Genomic DNA, 18,973 nt, shown 5'->3' on the forward strand with positions numbered 1-18,973 from the left:
AAAGGGATAAGCTGTTAAAACCTAGGTTGAACTCGATGGACGCAAGTCTTTGTTCAGCCTCAGCTACTATGTAACTATGTAACTGTTAATTTGTTGTAACGACATGTTATTATAGATAAATTATCTATGGGCATCATGGATGGTGTAATGGTTATCATTACTGCCTCACAGCGCTGAGGTCATGGGTTCGATACCCACCATGGCCCTAACTGTGCAGAGTTTGTATATTCTCCCCGTGTTTGCGTGGGTTTACTCTGGGTACTCCGGTTTCGTACCACAATCCAAAAATATACTGGCAGGTCAATTGGCTTCCAACAATATTAACCCTAGAATGTCTGTGTGTGCATGTACATGTTCTAGGAAATATAGATTGTAAGCTCCACTGGGGCAGGGACTGATGTGAATGTTCAAATATTCTCTGTAAAGTGCTGCAGAATATGTGTGCGCTATATAAGAAACTGTTAATAAATAAATATTACTGAAAACATGAGAAACAAGAAGCATTTCCTATCAGGTACTTCTGTGCTATTAGTTATTGAAAGGAAAATAATTTAAAGTATTTCCCAACCTTTTACCTACAGTACATGCTTTTCAAAGTATGTTTCATTTATTTCAGTAGACTTCATCAGGGAAAGGAACAAAATCATATCTGTACATAGCAAACAGTCCACTTAATGGATGAAACATTTGATGTACAATATGTGTCTTAGTTTTTCTGAAAGATAGGATTCACCCCTTAGAAGGTTATATGAAATGTTACAGTAGTAGTATTTCCAGATAAATTATGTATATTATAAAAAAAAATTATATTTTTATATTGGGGAAAATTGACTAAGATGTGTATTCTACTTCACATGAGATGTTGCTATGGGCAACCAATCAGAATCTACTTCTTATTTATTTAGCACCCTCTAGAATAGCAGAATAGTAGACAGGATCTGATTGGTTGCCCATAGTAACATCACAGGTGAAGTACAATACACACCTGACACAGGTCAGTGTTTGACAAAGGTTTTCTCCCCCTACTTGAACCCACTACAATTCATTTTGTTTATGGTATTCACATTTGTTTCCCTATTACCATATTGATTAAACAATATACTGCCCTATTGGGTGCCTCCTGTTTTCTTTATAACAAGTTGCACATTACAATATGAATATGACATTTTCATTTTCTGTGAGCATATATATGTTATTCTTCATCAAACTTTAAACAGGAGGGGGTTTAAAAACTTCACGAAACAGTTGCAATTACAAACGCAATATAATATTGAGAATGGTGCTCCTAATTCACACATTTATGGAAAGCCATATAAATAACAAGTATGAATTTCAGCAAATGGTAAAGCAGCATGTCATTTTGACAATTTTCACTTATTTCAATTGAATGCCACAGAACTAAGGGGGTTATTTTGGTTCACTCTTTCTGACAAATTCCTTCTTAGATGGACAAAACCATGTGCACTGCAGGGGGGCAGATGTAAAATCTGCAGAGAGAATTAGATTCGGGTGAGTTATTTTGTTTCTGTGCAGGGTAAATACTGACTGCTTTATTTTTACACTGCAATGTAGATCTCACTTTGAAGTAAAACCCCACCCAAATCTAATTCTCTCTGCACAAGTAACATCTGCCCCACCTGCAGTGCACATGGTTTTGTCAATCTAAGAAGGATTTTGTCAGAAAGAGTGAACTAGAATAAGACCCTAAATTCAGATATAATTGAATTGGCTTATTAATAGTTAAGAACTTTCATATTCAAATGACTGCAGATTAGGTCTTAGAATGATTTAATCAATTTAAAATCTATTGTTAATTTACAAACAAATGAACAATAGTTTATTTAAAAATAAACCTGCTTTTTATGCATGTCATGTTTAATGTGAAATGATATTGAGAATTTGATAAATCTGCATCGCAAGCTCATTCGTATCTAGCTGGAATTTCAATGACGTACACTTTAAGTAAATGATACATTTTTTTTGCTCCCCAGATTGCTTTTTGGTGCTGACACTGCAATCAGCAGTCCCACTGTGTTGCACTTTACTAAATAATGGAAATAGCTGAACCCATAACCAATCGTCCCTAATGTAAATGTCTTTTTATATAAGCCTTGTTTCCAATGCTTTGTATTTAGGAAATGTCATTTTGTTTCAGTAATAATAGTAGCTTCTATTTTATTTATAATAAAACAAACTTAATCCAAGAAGGTAATTTACTGAAATGGAAAAATGTAAGCCTGTACAATAAAGCCATTCTATATGAAAAGCAGACCTCACAATATAATGAGGCTTCTGTTATTACTAGTTCAAAAACAATATTTTATTTAGCCAGCCAATATATTCTTATGAAATGTATTAAATGGATATTGCACATATTTTTAGGTTTTCCAATGTAGCAGGAGCCCTCAGATAATATTCAGTTAAGCTATATTTTTGGGCTGACATGCAGGTAGGGGCAGCTTAAGAAAGGAAGGGGCCTCTATGAAGCCTCCATAAGGGCCTCCTATCTCAGTGGAAGCATGTTACAACTAGTCTCTGGTATTGTGCCAGACTATACTCTGCTTACACTGCTCTCTGGGAACATGGCACCTCCACCATTTTCCCCGTAATTACTCTGCTGCAGATCTCCAGGAAAAAGGCTCTGCTCCCTTTTCCTGGTGTTTTTTTTAGAACTGGCAGACATATATCTCCTAGGGGAGCAGGGTATGCTGTGTGGAACCTCTAAACCCAGAAGCCTGTGTGAACTTCGTACCTCAAACCCATTGAGCCCGTGCTTGAAGGTGTATATAATAAGAAAAAACTCAGTGCACTGATTAATTCAAGCTCTGCTCCGCTATGTCAACCTTTGTGCTGTAACTTAGCCAATAAAACAATTTCAGCCTTGTGAATAGTAAACACCTGTCTGCCTTTCGCAACTATACATCCCTTCAAGATTTTTAGGTACTTGTTTCCTATCTGGGCGCCCGTCGCGGGCATCGCGGGTACATTTATGTATGGCCGCGACGCGACCGACGCGATGCCCGCGATTTCCCATTGAAACCAATGTTAAACTTGGAAATCGTGTCGGTCGCGTCGCGGCCGGCCATAAATGTACCCGCGATGCCCGCGACGCGATGCTCACGATTTCCCATAGGAATCAATGTTAAAAGCCGCGATGGACCCGATTTTACTGTTAAATGCCTCAATCCACCCGATTTGGCCATAGGAATCAATGTTAAATGGGCCACAGAGCCCATTAACCCTTAAATGTCCCCCCAAATTTTTGACGCCACCCCACGATCGACGCCAACCCGAAGCGTGGCGAGCGCAGCGAGCCCGCGAGGGGCGGCGGTACGCGTCCTCCGACCTTTTCATGCCCTACTATCCACTAGGGCGTGGTGTGAGAATATAATAGTGTGGCGAGCGCAGCGAGCCACCGAGCCCGAAGCGTGGCGAGCGCAGCGAGCCCCGCGAGGGGACGCGGATACCTTCACAATTATGCGCGTCCCCTCGCGGCCTTCACAGTGAAGGTATCCGCGTCCCCTCGCGGGGCTCGCTGCGCTCGCCACGCTTCGGGCTCGGTGGCTCGCTGCGCTCGCCACACTATTATATTCTCACACCACGCCCTAGTGGATAGTAGGGCATGAAAAGGTCGGAGGACGCGTACCGCCGCCCCTCGCGGGCTCGCTGCGCTCGCCACGCTTCGGGTTGGCGTGGATCGTGGGGTGGCGTCAAAAATTGGGGGGGACATTTAAGGGTTAATTGGGCCTAATTCAGGGTTAATATGGCCAAATCGGGTCAATTGAGCCATTTAACAGTGAAATCGCGGTCAATCAGCCTTTTTAACATTGTTCCCTATGGGAAAATCGCGGTGATCGCGGTCATCGCGGGCATCGCGACCATCCAATTTTACCCGAGATGCCCGCGATGACCGCGATGACCGCGATTTTTACCCCCGATGACCGCGATTTTGATCGTGGGCGCCCAGATAGGAAACAAGTACCGATTTTTACATTCTCCTACACTTATCTTACAGTCCCACAGCCTAGCTAATCCCTCGTAAAAAATCTTGACCAAGTGGCTACTCTTTTTATATTTATATTTGTCATATGGACCACATCAGAACGAAGTAGGAAAACCATTTTATTTATTTAATATTTACACAACATTGGAAATTCTGGAGACAAACTTAATATTAGAGATGTGCATTTCCGGATTTACTCGGATTTACTCGGATTTACCCGGAACTCAAAACGGGATCTTATTGGCTATATGCTGTCACATGTTTTTGCTCCAAAACATGTGACAGCTGGATAGGCAATATGATACCGTTTTGATTTCCGGATGAAATCCGAGTAAATCTGAGTAAATCCGGACCTGCACATCTCTAATTAATATAATACATTTTGTGGCAATAATTATTTTATTTATATATTAGTTTATATATTATTATTAATTGTGGCTTTGCTCAAATGTCTGCTATTGCTCAGCAGAACTAATTTTACAAAGACTTTAGTGCCATCTGATTTTGTTATGCATATTTTATATTGTACACATTGATCTCAAAATTTCCTGATAAACAATGATCAACACATGATCCTTATATGATACCAGACCCCTCTGCTCCCCTTTTTGTGCCATCAGAGTTATGCAGATGATATTAATAAAAACTTTTTCATCACCTCAAACCACTGTAGATGCTGATTCTTATTATAGCTGATTACAGATGTAGCACACCTCATTCAGCCAGGGGCTCAAACCACCAGCCCTCGCCAGCCGCCGGAAGGGGACAAGTGCACTATACGCTCCTGCATCCCCTTCCAACGGAGCCCACCACCGCCCTCTGCCACCGCCACTCCACTCCCCCATTACTGCCCGCACTCTCCCCCCTAACCCTGCCCGTCTCAGTCAGATGGAGCTTCTCTTCACCGGCGATTGACCGGCAGGGACATTGTGGCGATTCCCATCGCATTGTCATTAATAAGTGTTAAGATTTAACAAAAAACATTCACATACATCTTCAGCTGATTGCTCCAGACTGTTCAGTATCAAATCTTCTGAACTCTGCTCATTGGCTGGAGTAGGTAATGTTGAGAGCATCACAGTCTCCACCAGTACGCAGTGTTATGTGGCATTACATTAGCTGGGCACTGCTGAAGGCAGACTTTATACAGTAGGTGAGCTTTAAAGAGAAGGCCAGGGAACAAGACAGAGTGTCGTCCCTTGGGGGGAGGGAGATGGTTAAGATCAGTGGTGGCTTCAGAGTAGGGGCTGCAGCAAAGTTCAAAATTAAAATAGGGGTGAAGCACTAACTGCAAGTGAGTATATTTTGAATGGCAGTGGGTGTGGCTGCCCCGTTTGATTTGTGTACTGTGCTGCAGCCTGCGCTCTGGAGTCTCTGCAAGAAGGGTGGGGGGTAGAGGAAATGGCAACATTGTACCTGGAGGCCATGTATTAACAACACCACGTGCACCCATGGTAGTTACTCTCCTGCCCTGCAAAATGTGTACTCTGTATTCTGTAATATTTTTACCATTCAGCTCATTTACAATTGTATTAATTTTCCTCTGTAACAATATCTGCAATTCTATGTTCTGTTTATACTCTGACAATTTGGCATTGATTGATTATTGTATCATTTTGTAATATGTAGTATTCATTATTGCCTTTGCATTGTATAATATTGTTTTATCTCTTCATCCTAAACTGGTGTTGTAAATCAATACAGATAAAACAATCACTAATAAATCATAATAAATAAAATAATAATTTGGCAACTTTGAGTATAACCATAAGAACCACATATTAATATATTAAATGTAATTAGATATTTTTCTTCTGATGGCAAACATGGACATGTTTGAGATATTTTATGTTAGCTCATAAAACTGCTAGTCACATAATTCTTTCAGTACAGAGAAATTAACTCTATTTCTGTTTTAATATTTTAACTTGTTTAGATTTTGCAAGATGACTTGGAGCAAGAGCAAGTTCGAGTAAATTCACTTACTCATATGGTAGTGGTGGTGGATGAAGCAAGTGGAGACAGAGCTACAGCCGCTTTAGAAGACCAGTTACAGGTAAGAATATACTTTTTACATTTAAGTAATCAGTGGAGTACTGTAAGGAGATCAGGGTAGGCCTTGGATAGATGGCACCTCCAAACACACAGTACCTAGAAAAACAGCACACCAGACCAGAGTTATTGTGTCTAGCTATTACTTGCAGATATTGGATGTCTTCTTACATTAAACTAGTAGCATCTCAGCCAATATAAATTTACGTTCTAAAGGTACAATATATTGGCAGTTGATTATAAAGGAAATATAAAGGATTATTATATATTGGGGTTAACATATAATTTAGCCATTGCTTTTCATTATGCTAATGCTATATTTTATATTGTTAATATAAGCTTTAAAGCGGGGGTGGGGAACCTACTCTCTTACAAGGGCCATTAGTAATGGATAAAATTCTTCCGGGGGCCATATCAAAATTAGCAACTTCAAAAGTACCCTTATTCTCATGACCCATGCAATGGCTGTCGCTGAATAACTGCTACCGGCTTCTGCCGCTGGACGCCTCTCATGAGAGCTTGCTACTGCCGACGTCACCACCTCACACAAGACTCCCTTCCTTGTGTCCCGTGCAGACGGATGGGCGGGTGGGAGGGCCAGACAAACTGGCTACAGGGGCCGTAGGTTCCCCATCCCTGCTTTAAAGCATATGGCTATTAGGGCATAAGGACAATCGAAGTCACCAAGGGGTTTTGCCATATTATAAAAATAGAGAGATTTGCCGACATTATAGAATTCTAAACCCACTTGTTATCTCTTAATATTTATCCTAGTTTTAGAAGCATACTGATTTCTATTCTATATTTTACTGCAAATATTTAGGCACATATTGTATATCAAAATTGGTATTTATGTAAATAAATCTATCTATCTACAAGCGGAACTCGGTACTGTGACTAGTAGTCTATGTGTAAAACTGTATGTTTTAATTATATCATAATAAATAAAACTACATTAAGGGCTATGCTATCCTCTTGAGTTCACTCATTTGTTACTTGAGAAAATTCTCTAATTAATTATGAATACCTCTTGATCAAATAGAGACAATTACAAATGTGTACAACCAAAGTACCTTTCCATAAATTATGCCACTGTTACTGTGGAGTAATTGTGTTTGTATAATCTGCAGTTTAAAATAATCTGAATACAAATGGGCAGCAAAACAGGATCATTTATTTTGTTCGTGTTTTAAAATATAGCCAACTATAGCAAATCAGTATACTAACAATTTGAAGAATAATACAAATCACTGATTCAAAACCCAGGTGTCTATATGGCTTTAATTATATTCCTATAATTAGACCACAGCTCATTACTACACCTAAAGAGTTAGAAATGTGGTCAATTATGTTTTATACTCTGGAGAAAACTGCTCTCTTTGAATTTATTTAATTTTGTTTTCTGTACACTGTTCTTTGGGCAATTGTGACAGAATAGATATTTTAAAAAGTTAGTTGGTGCTAAAGGGATTGTGTGCTGCTAAATTTAGTTTCTGATCACATATACAGGAAGTTCAAAATGGCAAAGAGTGGATTAAAGCTTTGTACTTACTGTAAATCCATCCTATACAAGTCATAAATTTATTGGAATTGTAGAATGTGCAATTTTTTGAACAAATAAAATAATTTTTAAATTCTAATTTAATATATCTACATAACTATAATTGTGATGTGTGTGTGTGTGTGTGTGTGTGTGTGTATGGATGTTCCACAATAACTCTTGAACAAGTTAACCAATAATCTTCAAACTTTGCACACTACTGTATCTTATCATCTAAAGGCACAATCAAAGTTTGAAGATGGGTTTAATTGGACGACCCCTTAAGGGTGCTGTCATAAGGGTCCATGCTATTTCTGTTGTTTTCATGCATTGTAATATGTCATTGGAAAGCTAATGACTTTCTGGATACAACCATGGCTGCTGAAAGAGCCCTGCTAAAAAGGGGCATGGTCAATGGGAGGGGCATGGCCACGCTACTATAAAACAAATTTGCAAGGGGTTCGGTCCTACCTACCAGGGCAGGTTTATCATGCCCCAGAAATACTCAGGGCTGCCTGCTCACTGTCACAGCTCAGAGGGTCAGTATTCAACTGACCTCCTGCATATGCTGTTTCCCCCTCGCTCTGTTTTTGGAGACTCCTTTCCATCCTGTGACAGCGAGGATTCCCCTGGAACGTTGAATAGAGTGAGCGGCCAGCACAGGGGTTAAATAGCAAAGATCGCTTGTTTTCTGTGATCCCGGCCATTTAACCCCCTCGCTAGATGCATTGAATACGGGCCATAATATCAATACTGGACCAATTGGTTTATATGGCCTCTTTTTGTTTTATAGTTTCAGTAAATGTATCTAGGACATTTAATTCATTTAGCATGGTTACTGCCATTGTCTGGGTTCCAAATCATATGGAAAAAGAGCTCCTGGGGGTTAGAGACACAGAACTACTCAATAGCATTAAATTTTCACAACACATGGGGGACTGCTGAGGTTTGGGGTCTGATGATTTGAACAAATAGTAACTCTTGCATGATCATCTGCATCCACATTATTTTACCATGTCATCATGACTTTTCTCTAGCTAACCATTCTAGTCCAATCATAGTTGTGCACAGCATCTAGATAAGTGGTGCTTGTGTCAATGCCCGCCCTGGCCCCCACCTCCCCAAAGCATAGACAATTACAGTGAATAATAGACATGCACTTTGCATTCACAATGTGCTTTTTATGACCTACCCCTCAGAAGACAAACAAACTGTAAATATACACACTTTATTTAATATTTACACACTTTCTTCTAAAACATCAATTCAGTTGTGTCCTTTAAAATAGTATTTCCAAAAGTGGAATTCAATAAGCAGGTTTTGTCCATTAAAACATTTTTTCTATATTCAGTTATGTGTATTATATGGTACTTTTAATGGAAACATTCTGTTACAATTTGCTTGGCTTTTATTACCAACTGCAGGTTTCACTAACTCTGTCATTCAGATGTGTAATGAATACTGTTATTCCCTACAACTCATTATATCATGCAAATTCTATCAATCAATACATTAAGGTTGAACAATTCATTTCTTTCTAGCCGTATAGATGCCAAGTCTTTTATACCTTTCTTTTTTAATACAGACCACAAGGACTTGCAGACATTGCCTGACCTTTAGTTTTTTTTTTTTTAGTTGCCACAAGATGATGTATTACCTAAAGTAATCTTAAAAATAGATACCAGCAGGTGTGCAGCTGCCACCAGTGTAGAATAATTATGAACATTTTTAATATGAAACACGGAAAATGTATCATATCTTTTCTAGTAACCCATTAATTGATCAATTTTACTAGATAAACTTCTTATTAAAAAAATGATAAACTTTGACTTAACAAATTTATGAAATGTAAAATATATTGTGTTCAAATGATTCATTCACACTACATATTTGTAGCCTTGGTTCCTATGATTCTTGAGGCAGTGTGTGTTTTTGCATTGCATGTACAATTATTAGCCATGCAGATTTGGATGCAGTTTAGATGCATGTCCACTTATGTCTGGTGGGGCATAAATAGGCGGTCTTCTTGGGCATGGTTAGAAACATAGAAAAATAGGAACATATAATTTAATGGCAGATAAGAACCATTTGGCCCATCTAGTCTGCCCCTGTAACTGACCTACTCAGTTACAGTAGGTCATGACAACAAAGCTGTGGGCAATGCAGAGCTATGCCACTATAGATTGTAAGCTTACAGCAGGGCCCTCTTACCTCCAAGTCTGTCTGTTGTTACCCATTTTTTTTATTACTGTCTATAATGGTAAAGCGAAACGGAATCTGCTGCCCTATATAAGAAACTGTAAATAAATAAATATTAAGCATCACTTGGATGTACGTACAGGAGACTACACCAGATATATTGGAGATTTTCAACCACAAAAGCAGCCTTATAGAAATAAAATGTAGCCTTGCCCTGGTAACTATGATAGGTAAAGGAGATCTACTTTGCAATGTCCCACCAGAGATGCTCAGACTGCATATGTGATTTAGAGCAGCCTGGTCCCGAAAGCCAGAAGTAAAGTGATCACATTACAATCACTTTCCTCCGTACACATTTCAGGGACCAGCTCCCTGCAGGTGGACAATGGTACTCTGGAGCAATTCTTCATTTCTTATTGCCACAATAAGAGGTAATAAAATATTACAATTATATATGACAATTACAGATAATCAATAGTGCAATCTGTCTAATGCCTCTGCTATTATTATCAACTCAATAACTTTGCCAAAAGCCTCTAGTTTTCCTGTAGTTATACAGTTCTTTGTGTTTCATGGTGCTAAACAACCTTAACATCTGCTCTGTGTCTATGGGAATCATCATGGCCAAAATGTCCCATATTTAATATTCTGTTGCTATTTACAAGTATAGGCTGGTTTCTTTTTAGAAATATGAGACCTGATTTTAATATTTGAATATCTGAATTTCTGCTAGTCACCAAACATTTGTGTTTATAATGATTGACAATTAAGTTATATGTTAATAGGTTCAAAGGGTTCAATAAAGACAATGGGGCATTCCCTAACAAAATGTATATGCTAATGAACACCATCCAAACTTTTTACAATGAAATGTAAAGTTAGAATGAGCTGAGCAATTGTCCAGTGATCCAGTGATCCTTTACCACTAATATTGCCTGTTATTGAAGCAGATACAATTATTTGGCTTAGTTTGGCTTAGTTTATCGCCTTTAAAATGTACACAAACTCATATAAACAAATAGTTAAGCTTATTTGTCTAATTAATTGTCCATTTGGTTAATTGTTGATGTTTGGCTATGGGCTACTGTCCTTTGAATAACATGGACATACTTTATACAGGGCTGTAGCCAGTATATGGCCCTATAGATATATTTTTAAGCGTACCCTGTTTCACCTGTCTGCAAATGTTGTTCATTTTATACCCCATAATAGTGTCCTAGTTTATTTTATGAACCATTTTAGTGCCCTAGTTCACAATATGTCACCTATTTTCAACAAAATATACCCTATGTTGTAATAAACAAGATACATTACGACATGTGTTGCCACCAAACTGATGATATGTTATGACCATAGTGGAAATTCAATACGTTTAAATGAATTGAAAAAATAATATATGTGCCCCACCTATGTGTATAAGGGGCCAACAGTTAACTGGCATTTGGGTTTCAGTCTGGCCATTCAACAGCCAGTTTCACTAATGTATTTGAGCATAAATGAACAATTGATAAGAACATGGTTGAGATTTGTGTTTAATGGAATTATCATTGCTATAGGAAAAGTAGAACGCTGCCTATGTAAAATATTTCAGCCTACAATGTCCATGCAATCAGATATAATGTCCGCTCTTTTAAACCACTGTCTTATGGGGGGATTATTGATCTTCTTAAGTGACATAATGATGATCTAGTGTCTGATTACTTTTTTCAGCAATTATTTTCAAGAAGACAGAAAAAATAGCTATATTGCTATCATGTTATTAGTAGTCCCACAATACATAGAAATCTCTACACAACCATCTTGGGGAAATTTGGTTGCCTTATGGCACCCTACTTATTTCTTAATCAGATAAAGCAAATGGATCAAGATTAATTAGATTAATAAACATGATCAAGTTCCCATCTCAGAGTGCGTTATGCAGCCCATATTTGATTGTGTTTGGTCTCCTTTGTCATATATGTCAAGTACAGTAAAATACCAAATATACCACACTGACTTATCTTATCTAATGTGTACAGTTCACACATTTAGCATGCACACTGTATGTTCTATGATGTAGTATTTTAGTAAGTAACTTTTTTTGTTACAAAAGCCCTCAAATCAATCAACATAATTGAAAACCATGAACAACAGATTTATATTCACAATCATAAAGTAATGAAAATTGAATGGAACATTTTTAGACATGTCTATTAATAACTTAACTTTCTGTGAGATCATAAAATTTATATTTCATTTGTTTGCTCAGTTTCCTCAATAAATTCCCACTCAGAAGCTTACTATGCGGTCGCGTGTAATGAGCACATTTTAATAATCTCGTGTGATTATAAATTCGTGGGTGATCCCAAATGACTAATATGCTGCTTAGAAACAGATAAAATTTCCCATGCAGCCTTTTAACACAGACAGACCTCTAATTTCAAAGTTTTACCTTTTATTATCCTGTTTTATTTTGGTATTACATTACTTTTCTAGGCTTACAAGGAATGAAAATAATATATAATGAGGATAGGTTATTTTAGAAAAAAATGATACTGAATATTCTAAAAACATTTTGTTTAGGGAATAATAATGCAAATTGATGTATCATTATAGGAAACTGGGGGGGGGGGGAGTTGTTGCTTCAAAGTGCAATCAAAATAAAACCTTTATTAGGAGAAATGCAGAGCTAAATAGTTTGAATTACAAATTGTGCTCTATAAAATGTTATTGTGAACAATGCATTTTATACAAATGTTCCTCTTGTGTTGTTGCCACGGTGCACAAGCAACACTCAGCATAGCAGGGTATACACTACACTTTTGCTCTCGCTATGCATAAACGTGGTTGGGAGCCTGCTCCCATTCATTGTAATGGTGACCTGCTACCAATTAGGCATGCCTTTACTCATACGCTTTGCAGTCCCACTACAGATCCCTTCTATACGCAGCAACAATGTATACTCTTTTGGGGTGATTCAGGTTGGGTTGCAAAACACATTTGGTTTTCTAATGGACAAAACCATGTGCAATGCAGGTGTGGCTGATGTAACATGTGCAGAGAGAGTTGAATTTTGGTGGGGGATGTACTTCAAACTGATATCCATATTGCAGTGTAAAAATAAAGCAGCCAGTATTTACCTGCACAGAAACAAAATAACTCACCCAAATCTAACTCTCTCTGTACATTACATGTGTTACACTTGCAGTGCACATGTTTTTTTTTTCATTAGCAATCTAAAGTTGCTTTCTAAACCAACCTGAATCACCCCCTTTATTAGAGTTCACCATGGTCAGTTATTATTATTTATTTATTAACAGGTTCTTATATAGCGCACAAATATTCCGCAGCACTTTACAGAGCATAGTCATGAGCAAAAATACATACCGAATTAAAGAACAAGACATTTTATGACAGGCCTGGCCAACCTGTGGTTCCCCAGATGTTGCAAAACCACAAATCCCATCATGCCTTGCCACAGTTTTGTCATAAGGTAGTGTTAAAACTGTGACAAGGCATGCTGGGACCCACAGCCTCACAACATCTGGAGAGCCACAGGTCGGCCAGGCCTGATTTAGGACAAGTACATGGTTAATACCGATAGTTGCATCAGGGGACAGGACACTGCAGCAATCATCAGGGTGGCGGAGGTTTATATATATTCTAAGAAAGGCACATGAGGAGAGAGGGCCCTGCTCGTTAGAACTGAAAGTGCAAATACAAGCATTAACAGTGATAGTAAAAGTTGTTTGCAGATGTAAAACTGATGATATTATGGTTGAATAACCAGATTAAGCAGCCAGGAGTAGTATGTTGTAGGGATGTGCATCGGCCACTTTTCGGGTTTTGGGTTCTGATTACCTTGAGGTTTTGGGTTCTAATGGGTTTTGGCAAAACACCTCCTAAGTGTTTTGTGTTTGGATTTTTGGGGTTTTGGGTTCTGATTTTTTTGTTAAAAAAGCATAAAAACTGCTAAAATCGCAGAATTTTTTTTTTTTTTTTTTGCTCCTACGCTATATAATAACATTAATTTCCACTCATTTCCAGTCTATTCTGAACACCTCACACCTCACAATATTGTTTTTAGGGCAAAAGGTTGCACCAAGGTACAGTAGCTGGATAACCATGCTAAGCCACGCAAGTGTGCGGCACAAACACGTGGCTCATGTAAGAGTGGCACTGCAGCGGTAGATACGGCAGTACTAGGCACCAGACAGGTAGATACGGCAGTATTAGGCAGTGGGCCCTAGACCAGACAGGTAGATATGGCAGTATTAGGCAGTGAGCCCCAGACCAGACGATAGATACGCCAGTATTAGGCAGTGAGCCCCAAAACAGATGGTAGATACGGCAGTATTAGGCAGTGAGCGCCAGACCAGACAGGTAGATACGGCAGTATTAGGCAGTGAGCGCCAGACCAGACAGGGAGATACGGCAGTATTAGGCAGTGGGCCCCAGACCAGACAGGTAGATACAGCAGTATTAGGCAGTGAGCCCCAGACCAGACAGGTAGATACGCCAGTATTAGGCAGTGAGCCCCAGATCAGACGGTAGATATGGCAGTACTAGGCACCAGACAGGTAGATAAGACAGTACTAGGCACAAGACAGGTAGATACGTCAGCAATACTAGTATTGTGCACCAGCAGAATGTATAATAATACATTTTATTATTAGGTACTGCTTGGCAGTGGCACTCAGTGGCACACGTCAGTGCACCAGCAGCATGGAATTATTTTTTACAGTCCCACACAGCACAAGTATTATTTTTTTATTAAATTAGATATAGCAGCCTAGTATGTAGTTGTAATACTAGGTAGGTACACTTAGGCAGTAACACTGCCAGTGGCAACAGTCGACTGAGTAAATAATACTGGCAACCTCTATTCACAGTATTCAGAGCAGGCAGCACCAGTGGACTATATATAATTCAATTAATTAAGTATTAATAATATAGAAGCCTATTAGGTAGATAAAATAAACTACTAGGTAGGTAGGCAGGCAGGCAGGCAGTAGCACTGCCAGTGGTCACCACAAAAGGTAGTTATATTACACACCACCAGTAGCTTTATGCAGTGCACCAGCAGAATTTATAATAATTAATTTTATTATTAGGTACTGCTTGGCAGTGGCACTCAGTGGCACACATCAGTGCACCAGCAGCATGGAATTATTTTTTACAGTCCCATACAGCACAAGTATTATTTTTTGATTAAATTAGATATACCTGTAGCAGCCTAGTATGTACTAGGTAGGTACACTAGGTAGGCAGTAGCACTGACAGTGGCAACAGTGGACTGAGTAACTAAATAATACTGGCAGATTCAGTGCAGGCAGCACCAGTGGACTATATATAATATAATTAATTATTGATATAATATATATTACAGCACAGCACCAGAGGTAGGCCCCAGCACAGAGGAGACAGTAGTACTACAGGTACACAGTTAGACTGTCCTCCTTGCTAGGGAGAGCCCACCCTAAGCAGAGAGGAGAACAGAGCACACAGCAGCACTGAGGGAGACAGCCCCAGCGAATAAAATAATTACAGCACAGCACACCAGAGGTAGACCGCACAGAGGAGACAGTACTACTACAAGTACACAGTTAGACTACACAGCAGCACTGAGACAGCCCCAGGGAATAAAAAATATTGCGTTCACGGTCAGGCTCAAGCTCAAGTTTAAGCCCCAGCAGCAGCACCAACATGCCCTCTCTCAACCCACTACTAGACTGGAGTGAAGATGGCGGGCGCAGCAGCCGCTATTTAAAGCCTCGCGAAATCCAGCACCAGGAGATGACGTTCTGACCACGCGGACGGACCCGAATCAGGCGGGAATCTCCGAGCGCTGCTCGGAACCGGGCTCGGAATGATGACGTCCGTGGGGGCTCGGATCTCTGGAATCCAAGTCTGCACATCTCTAGTATGTTGTGATAATGAATTGAAAGCAGTCTTTGGTTTTCTCAGTTGTTGTTTTCCGTTCTTCTGTTTCACTTCAGTGTAACACCAGTATAACGCTGCAGTTATATATAAATGATGCTGCACTTTAAAAATGATGCACTTCAAAACTATTATGCACACAGCTACACCATGCACACAGCCTATGTATTGATCTTTAAATGCATGTACACACTAAATTCTATAAAAATAACTTAAATGAGGAGGCGTTCGCAAAATACAAAGAATCAAACAAAACTTGTAAAGGGGTAATCAAAGCAGCTAAAATATTATATGAACAGTGCATAGCCACTGAAAGCAAAACCAACCCAAAGAAGTTTTTTAAATACATAAATAGTAAAGTTTTTTTTTTTTTTTTTTTTTTTTTTTTAAATCTTTTTATTAAATTTTTGCAGAATAACAAATTTGTTTGTCATTAAAGTATATAATAAAGTATGAAATACATTGTTGCGTTATACAGTCATACATACATTGTGGTACGTGTGGTTTTTGTACAACTCAGCCAAAGTTCACAGTAGTGAAAATAATCCTATATTAGTAACAATGACCATAGACGTCTACTGTTGGGTTAGTGGGAAATATATAATTCTAACAGATGCATATAAAACTAAAATACCTTGCATCAATAAGGGAGGGGGGGGTGGTGGAGGTGAGGCAGAATTACGTCTGGGTGGAGTAACTTACTCCTAGTGCGATACTCTGCCTTATACTCCTCACACCCCTATGGTTCTTGCATTTTGGCTAATGGTCTATATAACTGAAGCTAACACATCTATACCATACACACAATAGACATAATAATTACATTTATCTAAACTGCCAGTAGGCTGTATAACATAAGGACAAACTTAGACATAAGACAAAGGACATGAAGGACAGCACACATGAGGAAGAAAGGGAGGGGGGAATGGGGAATTGAGCTTCGTGACCTTGGGTTCTGAGGTTCTATAAAGTTCAACTTTGATATGAGTATTTCCACTCATACAGGGAATTTACAATCAGCAATTGAGTGGGATAAGGAAGGTATATCTTGGATACGCAGGGGATGACTACAACTCCTCATTCTGCATAAGACGTCTGTGTAAGAACCATTCTGTAGAGTCAAAGATACTAAATATTTGTTCTTGGGTTTGGCGAGAAAGGGATTCTATGTATGACCCCCACTTCTTATAGAAGTAGACTATTCCAGATTCAATATTAGTCGTAGCTGATTTTCTATCAAAGTACATTTGTTGAAGCATTTTTTCATTTACTTCTACAATCGTAGGGGATGTTGAAGATGTCCAGTGGGTTAAAATAATTTTTTTTGCAATAGTTATTGTGATTGTGAGGAGAGGGATGAGTCGATGTTTATTAGTTCCTAGTTCCCATACGTCGAAATTTGCAAAAAGGCAAGCTAGGGGATTCGGGGAAATCTTGATTTTATATGTGTTAGAGATAGTGCAGGTTAATTTGTTCCAAAATTTTCTGATCTTTCCGCACTCCCAGAAACAATGGAAAAAAGAGGCCCGGTTTGCATGGCATTTGGGGCACTCTCCTGTGACTGAGGGGACAAAGTGGGCCAGCCTAGCTGGGGAGATATAAGCCCGTTGTATCGATTTTAAATGGACCTCCTGCAAATAGGAGGATGCAAGAGTTTTCATGGTTAGGATATGATATTTACTGATTGGTTCATGGGACTGTAGATCTGTAATATCCCTAGACCATTGTGATCTGAGCGTATTCCATCTCGTTTCTGAGGATGCGGAAAGTAACAGAAGATATAATGGTTTAAGTCTGAATGAGTGCTTGGTGTTATGATTGAATATATGTTGTAAGGGGTCTGCAGAGGGAGAAGGGTAGTTGATCAATTGTTTTGGATGTAGGGTCGCTAAGAAGTGTCTCATCTGTAAATACATGAAAAAGTTAGTTTGGGGGATTTGGTATTCTTGTCTAAGTTGTTCGAAGGGTTTGATCTGGCCACCTGGGTCATAGACCATGGTTGCGTCAGACAGGCCCTTCTCCTTCCAATTCAGGAAAGTTTTGTTAGTGCATGATGGGGGGAATGCTGGGTTACCCCATAGAGGTGTTTTCTGTATACTTTGTGGATTTCTAAGGAGCTTCTTGTTAACCCATTGCCATGCCAGGTATATGTCATAAAAAAGGATATTTGATTTAGCGAGGCGGGGTAGGGTCGAGGGTTTAGTAAGTAGAAGGGCTCCTGGGGAATAGGGATAAAGAAGCGCATTATCTATCTCTACTGTCGTGAAGTGATTCGTATTGTTCAGCCAGTCTGAGATGTAGCGGAATAGAATCGTGTTATTATATACATTGAAATCTGGAATTCCACTCCCACCCAAAGATAGTGGTGCCATCATTTTAGCCAAGGCTATTCTAGGCCTCTTACCGCCCCAGACAAATTTAGTTATGGCTTTGTTCAGCTTGTCTAGATCTTGTTTTCGCATTCTGATAGGTAGCATCTGCAACATATAGAAGATTTTAGGGAAGACTACACTTTGTATCACTGCAATTCTACCTAATAAGGACAGGGGGAGAAGGAGCCAGCCCTCCATTTGGGTAATAACTTTGGAAATCAGTGGGGTAAAATTTAACTGATATATCCTTGTGATATCAGCCGGGATTTTTACTCCTAAATATTTAATTTCAGTGGCCAGGACATTAAATGGGAGGGTGCGGAGATAGCTTAGTGTAGTGTGATCTATTGTGGGGAAGTATAGCACATCTGATTTTGACAGATTAATGCGGTATCCTGAACTTTGGCCAAAGGATTTTATGATATGTAAGATCTGTGGGATTGATTCGGAGGGATTGGAGACAAACAATAACATGTCATCTGCAAATAATGACAATTTTAGTTCTAGTGAGCCTAATTTCATTCCTTGGAATCTAGTATCAGATCTGAGAGCTATGGCTAGCGGTTCTAGGGCGATCACAAATAATAAAGGGGAAAGGGGACATCCCTGTCTGGTGCCTTTTTCTATGGTAAAGTGTTCTGACAGCAGTCCGTTACAAGCTATATGTGTGCGGGGGAGGTGGTTTATGCATCTCAGGACGCGGAGAAGGCCATCGGGGAATCCAAATTTAGATAACGTTGAATATAGATGATCCCATTCAACAAGGTCGAAAGCCTTCTCCGCGTCCAGAGAGATCAGCACTGAATTTTTGTTACCCATGTCCCCTTGGAGGGTGGAGGCGAGGATTGTGCTGAGTGCCTTACGAACGTTTGTTTCCGAGTGTCTTCC

At 39.2% G+C, this 18,973-nt stretch overlaps 1 protein-coding gene across 13 annotated transcripts in view; it reads left to right on the plus strand.

Moving 5' to 3' along the window:
• The window catches only part of DMD (dystrophin), a 1,973,025-nt gene that overhangs the window by 660,275 nt on the left and 1,293,777 nt on the right, over positions 1 to 18,973 (plus strand). For all 13 annotated transcript variants that reach the window (XR_014470468.1, XM_083174338.1, XM_083174337.1 and 10 more), the window contains one exon: positions 5,940 to 6,059. Coding sequence is in view for 12 of the 13 variants with exons in the window: in XM_083174338.1 (XP_083030464.1) it covers positions 5,940 to 6,059 (120 nt within the window). In the remaining variant the exon portion in view is untranslated. The remainder of the gene's footprint in view (positions 1 to 5,939; positions 6,060 to 18,973) is intronic.

The sequence above is a fragment of the Crinia signifera genome, chromosome 2, assembly GCF_055691185.1.
Source record: "Crinia signifera chromosome 2, ASM5569118v1, whole genome shotgun sequence".
Lineage (NCBI taxonomy): Eukaryota > Metazoa > Chordata > Amphibia > Anura > Myobatrachidae > Crinia > Crinia signifera.